Source organism: Octopus bimaculoides, chromosome 10, assembly GCF_001194135.2.
Source record: "Octopus bimaculoides isolate UCB-OBI-ISO-001 chromosome 10, ASM119413v2, whole genome shotgun sequence".
Lineage (NCBI taxonomy): Eukaryota > Metazoa > Mollusca > Cephalopoda > Octopoda > Octopodidae > Octopus > Octopus bimaculoides.
In genome coordinates, this window is record NC_068990.1 from 91,322,225 (window position 1) to 91,339,438 (window position 17,214).

General features: G+C 36.5%; 1 protein-coding gene across 1 annotated transcript in view; it reads left to right on the top strand.

Moving 5' to 3' along the window:
* The window catches only part of LOC106882091 (uncharacterized), a 59,608-nt gene extending 42,475 nt beyond the window's left edge, over positions 1–17,133 (top strand). The window contains exons 2-3 of the mRNA XM_014932649.2: positions 5,544–5,654; positions 6,499–17,133. Coding sequence (XP_014788135.1) covers positions 5,544–5,654; positions 6,499–6,746 — 359 coding nt within the window. The 3' untranslated portion in view covers positions 6,747–17,133. The remainder of the gene's footprint in view (positions 1–5,543; positions 5,655–6,498) is intronic.
* The last annotated feature ends 81 nt before the right edge of the window (positions 17,134–17,214 follow it).

Here is a 17,214-nt window from a genome sequence, read left to right on the forward strand (position 1 = left end):
CTCTCTCTCTCTCTCTCTCTCTCTCTCTCTCTCTCTCTCCGTCTCTCCCCTCTCTCTCTCTCTCTCTCACACACAGTGGAACATTTGTCTGGAGTGTAGTCTTAGAAGATTAAAGACTTAGTATTCCAAAAAGAATTTAAATGGCATGAATTAATTTCTAATTAACTGCTAATTAACTGCATTTCTCTCTCAAATTAGTGTTTATAATGTTTATCCCAATTTAAATTGTCCATTGTCCATTGAAGCTGATCATGTGATCTTGCTGGCTGGGGACATCCACCCAAATAATCTCTTCACAGCCAAACCATGTTCTATCTTCTGTGGTTTTATACACAAAACAGATTATTTCATTCAGCATTTGCGGCAAATAAGTGACGAACGTCAGTCAAACAGCAATGCTTTATGTACAGAAAAGACTTTTCTTTATCATCACCACCGTCATCATCATCGTCGTCGTCATCATCATCATGGCCATCATCATCATCATCATCATGATGCCTGACTGGCTCCTGTGCCAGTGGCATGAAAAAAAAGCACCATTTAAGCATGGTCGATACCAGGGCCACCTGATTGGCTCCTGTGCCGATGGCACCTAAAAAGCACCCACCACACTCTCAGAGTGGTTGGCGTTAGGAAGGGCATCCAGCTGTTGAAACTTTGCCAGATCAGATCGGAGCGTGGTGCAGCCTCCTGGCTTGCCAGCCCTCAGTCAAACCATCCAACCCATGCCAGCATGGAAAGCAATGATGATGATCATCATCATCATCATTGTTATTTCAGCATCCACTTTTCCATGCTTGCATGAGTCAGATGGAATTTGTTAAGGCAGATTTTCTATGACCAGATACCCATCTTGTTGCCAACCCTCTCCAGTTTCCTAGCAAGGTAATATTTCCCCATGACCAGGCATGTTTTACGCAGGAAATTGGAAATAAATACAATGCTTGAATGACAACTGTCTGCACTGTCAGTACACGGATACAAGGCTTTGGTTGACCGAGGGCTACAGCAGAAGACACTTGTCCAAGGTGCCACACAGAATGACTGAACCCAGAATCTGGTGGTTGGAAAGCAAACTACTTCCCACACAGCCACTCCTGTACCTATATGCATAAAACTGGAAGAGGAAGCTGTCTGTTAACCCCTTCGTTACCATATTTATTTTGAGATGCTTTGTGTTTCTTTCAATTACTTTTAAATATAACAAAGAATTTAGTAAAATAACTTAGTTATCATTCAGCTAGTTTTAGGAACATAAATTGTAACTAAGGTTTGGTGGAAGATTTTAAAGCAAAACTTATGAAAACAAGACATTTGTACTCAGAGCCAGAGCTGGTTTCAGCTGGGTTGATAACAAAAGGGTTAATCCAAGAATTTATGAATTTTAGATGTTTGTGTGTATTTTAGCTAAATCTGACAATACCACTATATCAATACTTCTAAATCCCTTGGTCAGTTCTGAGACTGTGAAAAACATGAAACAAAAACAATCGTAGTAAATTTTACTTTGAAATTGTGAAACTTCGTTTGAAAATCTTAATCTCCTTGGATTATAACAGACTTTCTGAACTATGTATTTATGCTTTTTTTAAGGCACTTGAGTTATTTTTGTACCCCTTTCGTCTACTGATTGTAGTTCCTGTTTAGTATCTAATCTTCCAAAGATCTTCTGTGGCTTAAACAGGCACCTTTTATCACATGCTAATTTTCTATACGTTTTTGTGCATGTACGCACAAAAGAACATGCACACACACACACACACACACACACTTAAATATGTATATATTTCTATATATAATATAAACGGATGTTTATATGTTAACCACACACAACATATATGTATACATGTGTATTTACCATACCTTTCATCAACGCTTATGTGTGTGTGTGTGTGTGTGTGTGTGTGCATGTATATACATACACACATGCACACACAGGAGTTAGGGGGAAGAGTAGGGGTTTGAAGAACTTCCTGCCTGAAGACTACTCTTTGTCTTTTAATTTAGAAACAACAGACAGCAGGTGGCATTGTTTGTGACCCTTCTTTAATCTCCCTTAATATCTCCCCTAGAAAGAAGGAACACTGCTGTCTACCCTCCTTCGACAATAGCCTCCTTACTTGGTCAGCTTTTTAAACAATGTCAGCATTGTTATTTCTTGTTGTTTTAACTAAAATCTTAAGTGATTCTGTTGTAATTTGGTGGAAGCCAGCTGTGTTGAGGCCAGCCGGCTTTTGTTGATTCTTCTGTCTTCACCACACCAACACCACTGGCACTACTGCAACACCAACACCATCACATGTAACACCACTACCATCGCTACCACCATCACCATACAACTACCACATCACCACTATCACTAAATTGCTACTATTACACCACCACCACCACTGCCGCCGCCTTGCTTTACACTCCACCACCCCACACACACCATCTTTCACTACACACCACCATCATCGGCACCATCAGACAGAGCCAACAAAAGAGTCTCTTTGCAGTTACTTGACCTGCTAAAAATAGCAACCCAATCTCCCTCCAAATCACACCTTACCATCTTAAAAACAGGAAGGGTATGTCTGATGATGTAATCCTGGATACCCTTATAAAGACTGGAATGCTTTTGGTCAGAGATCTGCTCAGCCAGGAGCTAATCAACAACAACAACATCCACCCCACACCACTATCACCAATGGTTATATTCCCTCTCAAAACATCATTTCTGTTATCATTTGGTAATAATATAGATGAGCCCTGGCTGGCTCCCGTAAAAAGCACTATCCAAACTCGATCGATGCCAGGCCCACCTGACTGGTGCCTGTGCTGGTGGCATGTAAAAATCACCCACTACACTCTCGGAGTGGTTGGCGTTAGGAAGGGCATCCAGTTGTAGAAACTCTGCCAGATCAGATTGGAGCCTGGTGCAGCCATCTGGTTCGCCAGTCCTCTGTCAAATCGTCCAACCCATGCCAGCATGGAAAACGAACGTTAAACGATGATGATGATGATGATGATGAGGGGAAAATACCTCAGGGGAATATTCTTATATACTAAATACTCAAACTGTAGGATCCCTCGTTCGGCAAAAGAAACCGATAGAATAAGTACTAGGCTTACAAAGAGTAAGTCCTCGGGTCGATTTGCTCGACTAAAGGCGGTGCTCCAGCATGGCTGCAGTCAAATGACTGAAACAAGTAAAAGAGTATATATACATATATACACATACATACATACACACATACATATATATATATATACATCTTTACACATATATACACATAAGCAGCACTATACGTGCAAGGAAACTGCTCACTTGTGAAACTATGAATATTTTCCAGCTGCTCCTTTTTTTTTTCTCTACCAATTGAACTCCTGTGACAGAAGTGGCAATCAGCTGCCGACCATCTCCAGCTGATGGCACCTGGAAGACACTTCACCAGTTGAAATAGCACAGCATATCTCTTTGATCAAGGTCACAGTTTTCATTCAGAGCTAAGAGATATTTATAGGTGTGTGTGTGTGTGTGTGTGTGTGTGTGTGTGTGTGTGTGTGTGTGTGCCAGTATGGAAGGTGGCCATCTGAAGATGATTGAAGATCATGATGATATATTCTCACACACAGACACACACACACACACACACACACAACACAACACACACAATATAAACATGATGGCTGTGTTTGCTTCCCAACCACATGTTTCGCCACTTTGTGCAAGTGTCTTCTGCTTTATCGCTGGGCCAAGCAAAGCCTTGCAAGTGGATCTGATTCAAAGAAACAGAAACAAGTTCACTGACTGCTGCATACACACATACAAATATACATATATATATATACATAAATATACATAAATACATATATATGCGTGTGTGTGTGTGTATATATATATATATATATATATATATATATATATATATATATATATATATATATATATATATATACCTTTATTTGCTACAGTCATTTGACTGCAGCCATGCTGGAGCTCCGCCTTTACTTGAGCAAATTGACCCCATGACTTATCCTTTGTAAGCCTTTATACTTATTCTATCGGTCACTTTTGCTGAACCACTAAGTTATGTGGACATGAACACACCAACATCGGTTGTCAAGCGATGGTGAGGAGGACAAACACAGACACACAAACACACACACACATATCTATATACGACGGGCTTCTTTCAGTTTCCGTCTGCCAAATCCACTCACAAGGCTTTGGTCAGCCCAAGGTTATAATAGAAGACACTTGCCCAAGGTGCCATGCAGTGGGACTGAACCCAGAACTATGTGGTTGGTAAGCAAGCTACTTACCACACAGCCACTCCTGCACATATATAAAGTTGAATTTAACATACAATAGCATCTTATAAAGCTAGATTTATATATCCTAAATTTGCAGAAGAATTTGTCATTGGGCCAGTTTAACTTAATGGTAAAGCACTGGACATGTAGTCACAGGGATATGAGTTCAAGTCTCATAGCTGGCCACCGACAGATTTTTATGCAAAATATGGATGTATATATTTATACATACACACAGAGATACATATACATATATATATATGTGTGTGTGTGTGTGTTTAAGTGAGGGAATTCATATTTCTTTTGTTTTCACCTGTGCTTGCAGACTAGAAACAAACTGCTCATTCACACAGTGTTGTTTGTTTCCATTTCTCCACATAACCATGTTTGGATAGAATGGGGGAGATTACTACTTCGTTTGGAAATTGATGGAGTCTAAGTGATAGGAAGGGTATCCTGCCATGGAAAGCCCTGCCCCAACACACTCTCGCCTGATCCGTGGAAACGTGGAAAAGCAGGCATTAAAATGATGATGATGATGATGATAGGAGGAGGAGGAGGAGGATAAAGGTGGTATTGATGCTTCTGTCTACCAAACTCTTTCAGAAGATATATACGTGTGTCTGTGTGTCTGCAGATGTGTGGATTTGTGTTCTTCTGGGAGATAATAATCATTATCTATAAATAATTCCTGTGAAAATGTGTTGAAATGTTGAAATCTTCTTCAAAGAACTGTTTACCATCATGATGGTGCTTCCTCTACATCTGTTTTCCTGTGTGATATTAAAGTTCACAATATAAAGCTGCTCAGAACTGACACTTTGCGTGTGTGTGTGTGTGCTTCAAAATTGAAGCACTGACATGTTAGTAATTTTTTTCTCCCTCAAAATACAAGTAAATCTTTTTTGTAGTTTATAAAGTTTTGTCACCTGTTAATAATTGCATTTAACAGAACTGTATGCTTGTGTTGGCATGTGTGTGTGTGTGAGTATGCATGGGTGCATTTGTGTGTGTGTATGCATGGGTGCATTTGTGTGTGTGTATGCAAGCATCCTTTTAGGGTCAATAAAATAAGGATCAGTTAAGACACAAAGCCATGAGAGCCACTGCCTGGTACTGCATCAGGGCATTATTATTATTATTATTATTGTTATCATTGTCATCGTTGTTGTTATTAATTATTGTTTTGTGTGTAAAGAACCTTTGATTAAATGATTGCATTTTTATTTCTGATGTTGTTGCAGTATGCGGTGCCATTATACTGGTCGGTGTTGTGATCCTAGGAAAATTGTTTATATCTCGGGATCTGAGGCGGCCTCCACAACCCACACATGCCTGTTTTCAAACTTGTTCTGGTATGAATCTAATGAATTTTCTTTCTTTCTTTCATTCAATAATTGTTTTCTCTCGTTTATTCTTTCTTTATTTTTATTCTTACTCAAGCAATTTTGCTTGAGTTGAAGGGGACATGTTCATCGCTTTTCTCACACCTTCCCAAGCTACGGAGATAAGTGATGGCCATATCAGACTTATTGCGCTGAAGGTTGGTGCCAGTTGAGAATGCAAAAGCAGAGAAAGGGCAAACCTTAAGTGGAAGGGGGTACTGGGGTGGAAAGAAGTACTGGGGTGGAAAGATAAAGAGGAAGGCTGAACCATTTTTCTTATATTGCCCTTGTTGTAACTTAAGGGTATGTCCTGATACCTCTGCACCATCTTCTCTTCTTTTTCCAACTTGGTTAGCCATGTACCACCTCTGCTGCAAGACACCTGTTTTTATCCCTCTGGCATTACATGGCATTACCTGGCATAAAGCCACCTCGCTCAATGCTGCTCCCCACCCCTCAGATTTAGAGCTGGATAGGTTTCGAGATGCAAACCAGCCTGGTAAAGGAGGATGAGAAATTTTAGAATTTTCAGTGCTTTTGTATACAATAAAATTTAATTGTATATGTAATAATCATTTATCAAAATTTAATTGTATTAGTATGTAATCTCAAAATAAATGTTATTCATTTACTGTCCACCTACCTTTGGGTTCACCCTGTATATACTCTGCTTTATGTATTGAGTTTCCTTTCATCCCCTATAAAATCAAACATCTCTTGTCTACACACACACACCTGTTTGTTAATAAACTCCATGCTCCTCCTCACATCAGATTCACTTATGCCCCGCAATTTTCCTTTCTTCTCCTTTCAGTGGTCTACACACACTCTCAAGACCAGATTAGCCCGGTGTTTATGGATCCTCCTCCAGCCTACGACACAATAGCCTACGAACCGCATCCAAACATCGGCCTAATCGACCTAGGACGTTCCACCACGTCGGACACTATTCTCACCACTGTGGACATTCACCGTGACGGCAGGGCTGTTATCTTGCAACCTCCCAAGTATTCCGATGTAGCCACCCCATTGCCTTCCTATGAATCAGTCACGGCAGAGTGACATCGCAGCCTTCATACGCCTCTCTTTTCCTTTTCCTTTTCTTTTCTTTTCATAAATTATTATCATTATCATTATTACATGAGGTAACGAGCTGTCAGAATTGTTAGCACACAAGGCAGAATGCTTTGTGGTATACCTTTTGGCTTCGTGTTTCTGAGTTCAAATTCTGCCGAGGTCAACTTTGCCTGTCATCCTATTGGGAGGGTCGATAAAATAAACACCAGTTGAGCACTGGTGTTTATCTCATCGATTTACCTTCTCTCCCTAAATTTGCTGGCCTTGTGCCAAAAATTAGAAAGCATTTTTTGTTTTTGTTTTTTTTTGTTTTTTTAACATTGCCACAATCAATACTGACACGCACAGGTTTCAGTGAAGTAAAAAAAAAAAAAAAACATACACAAAGGCAAAACATTAACAAAACAAAAACAAACATTTTTTTTAAATTAAAATTTTATAATTTATTATAATTTATTAGCATCAGTATCAAATAACAACCACCGTCTCTTCGAAATTGCTGGCCTTGTGCCAAGACAATTTTGATACCATCATCATTATCATCATCATCCAAATCATCATCATCATCATCAAGATGTTCCATAACGGTTTCATGCCAGATTCTACTTATTATTTTCTATTGTCCATTCCGCAGGAGTATTCTCGTCTAGACAAAACCATAGGAGAAGCTGCCATATTATTCACAGACTCACAACTAATCTAGCAGGAAATGTCTTTTAGAACACAAACTCTATCCATTTTGTTCCCTTTCTTTCTATTTATTTTGATTGTTTTTTTTTTTTCCAAAGTACCGATCACATGTTGTATGATAGCATATGCATTGTAAATGTATATACATTATATATATATATATACACACACACATACATATATATATACATATATATATGTGTGTGTGTGTGTATATATATATATATATATACACTTATATTTATACATATACACACACACACATATATATATTTCTGGGTTGAGTCCCACTGTGTGGCACCTTGGACAAGTGTCTTCTATTATAGCCTCGAGCCAACCAAAGCCCTGTGAGTGGATTTGGTGGACGGAAACTGAAAGAAGTCTGTCGTGTATATATATATGTATGTGTGTTTGTGTTTGTCCTCCCCACCATCACCTGACAACCGATGTTGGTGTGTTCACATCCCCATAACTTAACGGTTTGGCAAAAGAGACCGATAGTATAAGTATTAAGCTTACAAAGAATAAGTCCTGCAGTCGATTTGTTCCACTAAAAGCGGTGCTCCAGCATGGCTGCAGTCAAATGACCGACACAAATAAAAGAATGTATGTATGTGCAATGTCCTGATCATTGTGTCTTGTGATGGTCATATTAGGAGTTTCACATTAGGAGTATTTGTGTCTGAAGTGGACATGACCAGAGAAAATGCCCAGCCATTGAAGCTTGACATTATCATTAAAAGACAATGTCCTAATGACTGACATGTAAAACGATGACACCCCCTGAGGACATGTGTCTGAACAGTAATATTTAAAATGGCCACCCTGAGATCATCCTTTGAGAATGAGTCAGAGCACTGATTCATGAAGTGGCCCTCCCTGGAAAATGCGTCTGAGCACTTGTGTTCGAAGTGGTCATCCCAAGAGCAATGACATTTAAAATGGCCTTCTCTATAGAATGTGTCTGGACACTAATGTTTGAAGTGGCCGACCCTGAAGGAATGGTGTTTGAAATGGTCACCCTGACATGCTGGACACCTTATACAGAAGTTGAAAGGTGCTTTTTATTTTCTCCCATTTTCTCTGTCAGCAGTTTGAATTATATTTTCACCTAGAGCAGTAGAGCAGGGGACAAAATGCTTGAGTTCAAATTCAACCAAGGTTAACTTAGCCTTTCATACTTCTGGGATTCATAAAACAAAATACCAGTAACGTACTGGGATCAATATTATTACCATGCCCTCCTTATCAAATTTGTGGCCTTGTATCTCTGCTGGAAATCAATGTTTTCACTTCTGATGAGAACAGTGAAGATAATCAATTCAATAGAACATCGAAGAACCTTGCCTAAGGAAAGAGTCCTGGCTGATAAAGGACTCCTTTTCTTTGTCATGACACGGCCACTGCCATCAGTATTTACTTATTTCTGAAATCTTGCCAATATGACCACCACAACTTTTCCTGTGCTTATATTAACAGTATTACACGGGACTGGACAAATTTGAGAATGTAGTTATATATTTCTTGCCTTGCTTCAGAAACACTTTTGAAATTAAAACTCTTTGGGTAAAACAAAGACGTTAAACAAACAAAAAAATCTGGAAATAATATATTTGTAAATCTCAGAGAGATTTATGCAGTAGAAGCACAATAAAGTGATAGTATGTTGTCAACTTAATGTGACAGTCCCATAAAAGGGAAGGATGTTACTGTTTTTTAGGGCTAAATAACAGTAGCATTCTTCCCTTTCATGGGACTGTCACATTAAAAAAAAATCTGGGTTTCAAATTTATTGGATCTTCTTCAGCTTCACTGTAGGTAGAACAAGAAATCTCTATCAGTCAGACGTGTGTGTTTGTGTCTGTGTAAATATATATATATATATATATATATATATATATATATATATACTTTGTTTTGGGATTTGGTTTGGAAGATTCTTTATGTGAGTTCGTGTGTTGAAGCATGTTTTGTTGTATCTGGGGAGAGTCATTCTCTTTTAGAGCCTTATAATTTAACACACACACCGGTAAAGTTTCCACTCATTTACTTATTTATTTTTCCTAAAATTTTCATTGTGTTTTGCAACCTTTCCAAAATGACTATTGAAAAGGTTGCAAGACACAATGAAAATTTGCAGAAAAATAAATAAGTAAATGAGTGGAAACTGAACCGGTGTGTGTGTTAAATTATAAGGCTCTAAAATAGAATGACTCTGCCCAAACACAACAAAATATATTAAACAAAAGTTAGCTAAGAGAAGTAACTCTGAGTGGCTTGTGGCATGTATTTGAACAACAAAGACAAATAAGGGTATACATTATATTCCATACAAGATATATTTTTGATTTTTGATTTTTGATTTTTGAAATTATCTCTGTCTCCAGAGAAGATAGAAGAAATGCTTGGAGATACTTGGGGGCCCTACGTGAAATGAAAAAGGGAGATAATATCAGGAATTAAGAATTCTCCAAAATTGACATGTCATTAAGAAAAATGTTTGATTGTCTAGATAGCAGCTGTTGGCGCATGTTTCTGCCTCTATAGGTATCATCAGCACAGCGTATGTATGTATGTATGTGTATCCTAAGAGACTTAGGATCGATAAATTAAGTACCAGTTGAGTACTGGGGTCGATGTGATCAACTTTCCCCCTCCCCACAAAATCCAAGCTGCGTGCCTATGATAGAAAGGGTTATTTATTTGTAAACCTTGTCTGCCGGGCATGCTATGTCTCTGATCCAGCATCGTTTGTTTTCTTTCTCAATTAAGACTATGTCTGGCTTCAAACACTACTGTCACCTTTACGTTTTTTAGTCATCTGAAGTACCAGTTATGAACTGGGGTTGGTCCTTGTTGGTCAAGTTAGAAACTGTCATTGTCCTTGTCATCATTGTCATTCGTTTTACTATTTTCTACTCTAGGCGGGCATTTCTTTCTTTCACCTCTTCCTCCACCTTTTTTGATTGCAGCTGGAACCCACATACAACAGACAATCATTTGAGATCCCTTCCATTCTGAGTGTGTGTATATGTGTAAGGCACATAGTATAGTGCAAGGGGTTAGGGGCACAGGACTGAAAACATGTGATTGTATAAATTATTTGTAATAATAATAATAATAATAATAATAATTATAATAATTTCATTTATTTGCCATCAGGGCAAATGATAAGGAGGACAGTACAAAGACAGACATAAAGTGTGTGTGGGGGGGTAATGATAATAAAACATATACGGAAGGGTGGTGAGGTGCTAAATTATTTTGTTAGGGCTCCTTATGGTCTCAGTTCTAATCCTACTAATGCTGACTTTGCTTTAAATGGAGGTGCCCCAGCATGGCCACATTCCATTGGCTGGAAGTGGTGAAACAATATATACATGTCATGACTGATGATGTGTTTGGCAAGATGGAAATCTGGTTAATAATCTTTTCCCTGTATTAACACTAATATTGATCTGTGTGTGTGTGTGTGGATATAAGTGCAGATTGAAACGGGAGAGTTTAAGTATTTTCATTACAACATCTTACGTGTAGTTATGTAACCTTACATGTGTTTCACTTGTGAATCTTCCATGCATTATGTAATAATTGTTATGTAAATGAATGCGTAATAGAAGTTGGAATGCCAGATCTTCAGAGGAATGTAATTCAATTCTGTATTATATATCAACATAAGTTGGTGAAGACATGTGAGATAAACTAATGAAAGCAGCCAACAATTAACTACTAACCAGTCTGAGAGCTAATGAAGAAAGAGCTGTTGGCTGCAGCTTTATTCCCATGATCCTTTGCTGCTTACGTTCAAATATGGACATAACATGCAGCTGTCATCAGTTCTTTTATAAATGAGGCCAACATGTGTTAGGAATGTTACTGTGCCAAATTAAACATTAGGACAAATACAGAAACAGGAAGAATCTTTAATTAAAAAGAATTAATCTTCAGCATAACCATATCTTTAGTAGATTTTACCAGCAGATAAAATTTCATCAACACCAGCAGAACTTTGGCATAATTTTCACATCACCATGGTGACAGACACCCAATCACTGAATGTTTAACCAAAGCCTCAATTTGATGAGAATTTTGTTTGGCTTTTGGTGAATGGTTGTTGATGAGGTGAAAATTGCACCAACCGAAATCAGGTGATACGAGTCTGATCTGCTGGTGCTGACGAAATATCATCTGCTGATATAATACTATGATATTTAGTAAGTCTATACAAGATGCTTTCTCAGGATGAATATTACAGTTTATGGCATCTGAAACAACACTTGAGTTAATACCACGAAAATCAACTTAAAAATGACTTAACAGATCCTACTATCAGGTGGTGCTATTAACTTAAACATGGGACAATTTTTGGCTGAAAGTGTCTAAGCAAATTGTGTGTGTGTGTGTGTGTCATGACATTGCTTTGGCATAGTGATACTAATAACCAGTTGTTAGAGCTTAAACTACTAACACTAAAGCATGAGGAGAATACAGAATATAATGTTAATTAATCAATGACAACAGAACAGGAGTTACTTAATCAATTTCATTAGCTTTAATTGCATATTTCCTGTTTTTTTTCTTTTACATTAATTGATACACACACACACTTATATATATATATACAAAGAATGAGATAAAGAGACCAATGGCATAAATAAATTTATATTTTATGTAGAATGTCTTTCAAGGAAAATTCGATGTATCCTTTCATTGGAGATGGTAGACATTGAATTTTCCCTGAAACAGCTGTAAGACATTCTACATAAAATATAAATTTATTTATGCCATTGGTCTCTTTATCTCATTCTTTTTATATATACACACACTAATACACAACCCATGTTAAATTCCCCATTCATGTTACAACCACCTTTGGGGCAAAACTTGTCGGTATACAGCACTTACTCAGTATTACCTGTAACATTTGGGTCTGGTTGACTCCATTACCCTTCATAACTTATTTATTCATCAGGTGTCTTGGGGAAATTTCAAACCTGGGTTCTCATTCCTAAGGTATTTTTCAATGTTATTATTATTAGTATTATTATTATTATTCAGGTCACTGCTTGGAATCAAACTCGGAATCTTGGGGTTAGTAGCCCGCACTCCACCATATGCCTGTGGGCTAGTTTTTGATGGAGTTTCTCTATATGTCTCCATTGAAGTCTAATGTCAGCTCCGTACCGATTAGATAATAGACTTCTATATTTTAAGAGATGAGGAATTATGTACATTATTTACATTTGACGGATATTTGTCCTCATCTTGTTTGTTATTAACACAACATTTCAGCTGATACACCCTCCAGCCTTCATCAGGTGTCTTGGGGAAATTTCAAACCTGGGTTCTCGTTCCTAAGGTATTTTTCGATGTTATTATTATCATTATTCAGGTCACTGCCTGGAATCGAACTCAAAATCTTGGGGTTAGTAGCCCGCGCTCTTAACCACTACACTACATATATCCATCAAATGTAAATAATATAAATAATGTACGTAATTCCTCATCTCTTAAATATAGAACTGTATGTAATTTTTAGTTATTCAAAATATTTGGAAGCTTGTCACATTACGTATATTAGCCTCTAATTAACTATATCTTATTTGTAGTTGATTGTCCAATCTCTTGATAATAGTTGTTAGTTCAATATCTTGTTCTATTAACCATTTTATTACTTCAATGTCTAAATTCTTCAGTTAAATGCGATACATTCAGATAAATGTAGTTTTTCTGTATATATATATATATATATATATATATATATATATATTATATAAAATATAGGACGGTGATGATAAAGTATAAGCATTGTTATATTAAAATAAACTATTCTTATAAAATAATATTCTTGTAATAAAATATGGTATTGTTATATAGAATCTATATGAAACAATATTCTTATAATAAAATATATCATTGTTATAATAAAATGCATTATTGCTGATGAAACAGTATTGTTATGGTAAATATATATAGCAGTGTTATAACTACACAAAACAATATTCTTATAATATATATATATATAATATTAGTTATGATGAAATATATAGAACAATGTTATGGAACAGTTTGATGAAATTGTCTGTGCATTACAATGAATTTGAAAATCAATATTAATGTCTAAGAAATTGAATGGTTAACCTATCAAAAATGTAAGAATAAGCCAACAGGTATTCTATATGTGTGAAAACAGAATCAAAGCTGGAAAATTATCAATTTACCTCTCTCCGTCCTTCAAATTCATTGGCAAGAGACAGAATCTCATATTATATGTTTGTGTAAGATGTGGAATGACTGAAAGCCACTACACCAAATTACAATATATAGAAATAAGCCCAGCATGCTTGCCCTGTAAGAGATAGCAATGAAACCTCACCTTAACACCTACTGGTATGATATAAGAGGCATTAGACAACATAGAGTGGAGTACATTATGCTGAGGCAGGATTAACAAAGCTGGAACACTTTTGATCATAGTTCTGCCTGGTGAGGAAAAGCCTGGGGCTAAACAATAACACACCTAGCATTAGGTGATTGGTTACATTATCAATTAGTGACTCGCAAGTCAAATATCAATCAATGACCTTTGGTTATAATTAATTTATGTATTATTTATTTACTTGGAGAAATTTTTCCAATACAAGACATGAATTCCCACCAAAATATCCTCCATTGTAGTAAAGAACTTTACTTTTAAAAGACTTTACATTTTATGAATGACTTCTATGTTTATACTGTTGCTATGGAAGCAGTTGTCATGTGACCACTGCTACCGTTTCCATTGTATCCAATGTCATGACATAGAAATAAGCCCCTTATCTCTCCCTTTCTCAGTTTTTCTATCTAGCAACACACACACACACACACACACATGCATACATATATATATGCGTACATGTGGGATTTCTTGAACCACTGCTTTTAATTTCTGGGTAAGATGTGTCATTTTAAGCAAGACATTCCATTATTTCATTTCAAGTCTTCATAATTTGATGAATTTAACATTCCGTCATAAATTGTGTGAATTTGTGTGTGTGCATATATATATGTATATATATATAGATATGTATATATATAGATATGTATATACTTCGGCACTCCGTTGGTTACGATGATGAGAGTTCCATTTGATCCAATCAACGGAACAACCTGCTCGTGAAATTAACATGCAAGTGGCTGAGCACTCCACAAACACGTGTACCCTTAACGTATTGAGCATGACAAGGCGGGCCCCTTTGAAATACAGGTACAACAGAAACAGGAAGAAAGGGTGAGAGAAAGTTGTGGTGAAAGAGTACAGCAGGGTTTGCCACTCACCCTCCCTGCCGGAGCCTCGTGGAGCTTTAGGTGTTTTTGCTCAATAAACACTCAACGCCCGGTCTGGGAATTGAAACCACGAGTCCGCTGCCCTAGCCACTGGGCCATTGCGCCTCCACTATCATCATCATCATCATCATCGTTTAACGTCCGCTTTCCATGCTAGCATGGGTTGGACGATTTGACTGAGGACTGGTGAAACCGGATGGCAACACCAGGCTCCAGTCTGATTTGGCAGAGTTTCTACAGCTGGATGCCCTTCCTAACGCCAACCACATATATATATATTTATACATCGTATGTATATATGTATGTGTATATATACATACACATATAGCATTCTTCTATAACTAACTTATTCACTCAATGTCTGATATACACATGTATGTATGTATACATATCTATATATATGTATAATTATATATATATATAATGTTTTATTTATTCATGATTTTCATTACCTCATCTACTTGCTGTTCATTCACATGCTTCATTCATAACAAACAGAAAGTCCATTCAGGTGTGGTGGTCATATATGTTCCTTCTTCAAATGGCTGCAACCAAGACCCTTTACACAATACCGCACCAGCAATTCAGGTGACACATGGACTTGTCTAAACAAGGATTGCTTCTTACTTGAACCCATCGTCCCTTGCACACACCTGCTCTCTCAACCACATCCCATCACTCCTTTCAGACTCACCACTGCAAACTGACAAAAATCACACTTTTTACTTTACACTGTGCCATCCTGCAACCCCCCGCTTACAGCAGTAAACTCTACCTTCACAAGGCTGCTTTTGACAGCTTGTTGGACTATAACCAGTAAGAGTAACCTCCCTTGGTTATGAAACCTAGCACTGTACCAGGTGGATTTTAAACTGACCACCGACTTATTTGCTTTGTTAATCCAACAGCATTTTTAGCCAGTTGTCAAGCCACAATTACTTCTCGGTCATTTGAATATTTCTACGTTTTTCATTCTTTTTTATTTGTGTGTGTGTGTGTGTGTGTGTGTTTTATTAACCCATTCATTGTGCAGTGTTTTTTTGCCTTTCATTTGTGTATTTCTTTTGTTTATGTATGCGTGTGTCTATCTATCCATCTGTCTATATATATATAATTATATTTGTGTATATATATATATATTGCTCCCAGACCTGTTTTCTTTTGTACCTTGTTTAATGCCAAAGATTACTTAATTTCCACAAATACCTCTTGGATCCTTCAATAACTTGTCTATATTGAATCTCTGGTTATCAGTTAAATGTGTATGTATAAATGTTCATGTGTGTGTTCATACATATATATATTTATATATATATATATAGAAATGTATGTGTATTTTTCAGTGTTTACAAATAACACGGAAAAAAATAAATAAATAGTTACCGGGGTAGCCAAAATTCACACAAGTACCAAGGATGTAATAGCCTACTTATAAAGGTAGAAATTCCAGGTTTTGGTGAAATTTTTTTGTATTACATAGATAAATAAATAGAGTTAAACACAAGTATTATTCAAAGATTTCAATAACACCTGCATTTAACTCAATTTATATATCATCATCATCATCATCATCGTTTAACGTCCGCTTTCCATGCTAGCATGGGTTGGACGATTTGACTGAGGACTGGTGAAACCGGATGGCAACACCAGGCTCCAATCTAACTTTGGCAGAGTTTCTACAGCTGGATGCCCTTCCTAACGCCAACCACTCAGAGAGTGTAGTAGGTGCTTTTACGTGTCACCTGCACGAAGGCCAGTCAGGCGATACTGGCAACGGCCATGCTGTGTTGTTGGTAAGACTAATTTTTTAAGCTATTAACTTCATCTTTATAGACAAAACATTTAAAAAAAAACTATTTATATCAATCTAGACTTATTTTGATAAGTTTGATCACCATTCAACATTGAGTGTCTATGGATAAGAGCATTGTTATCTTTAGTTTAGAAATAAAGTTTCTAGTTCAAATCCAGTCTGGTACTTTGTACATATCCAGGAATAAGACACTTGATGACAATCAGCAGTCAAAGCAGTGTAAACATGATATAAATGTAAATATTAAAAATAAAGAAGAAGAAAAAAATCTTCACCACTAAGAATAAGGTTAAGAGTTAAAAAATTTATTATCTTATTTTAAGAATCTATGTTTATTCATTTATATACTAATTACATCATAATTATCTGTTGCAGTTTTCCTTGATTTTGATTTTGTTTTGAGCTTGGGGGGTGGGGCATTTTTTCATTTTATTTTTCATTTTTTTTCTAGATGCCATTCTTGAATAATTTCACATAAAAACAACAGCAAAATTGTTTTAAAAATTCATTGACAATATAGCAAAAAAAAGAGAAAAAAAACAATATATATATACATATATATATATATATGATAATTAATATATATACATACATATATATATATATATATATATATATATATAT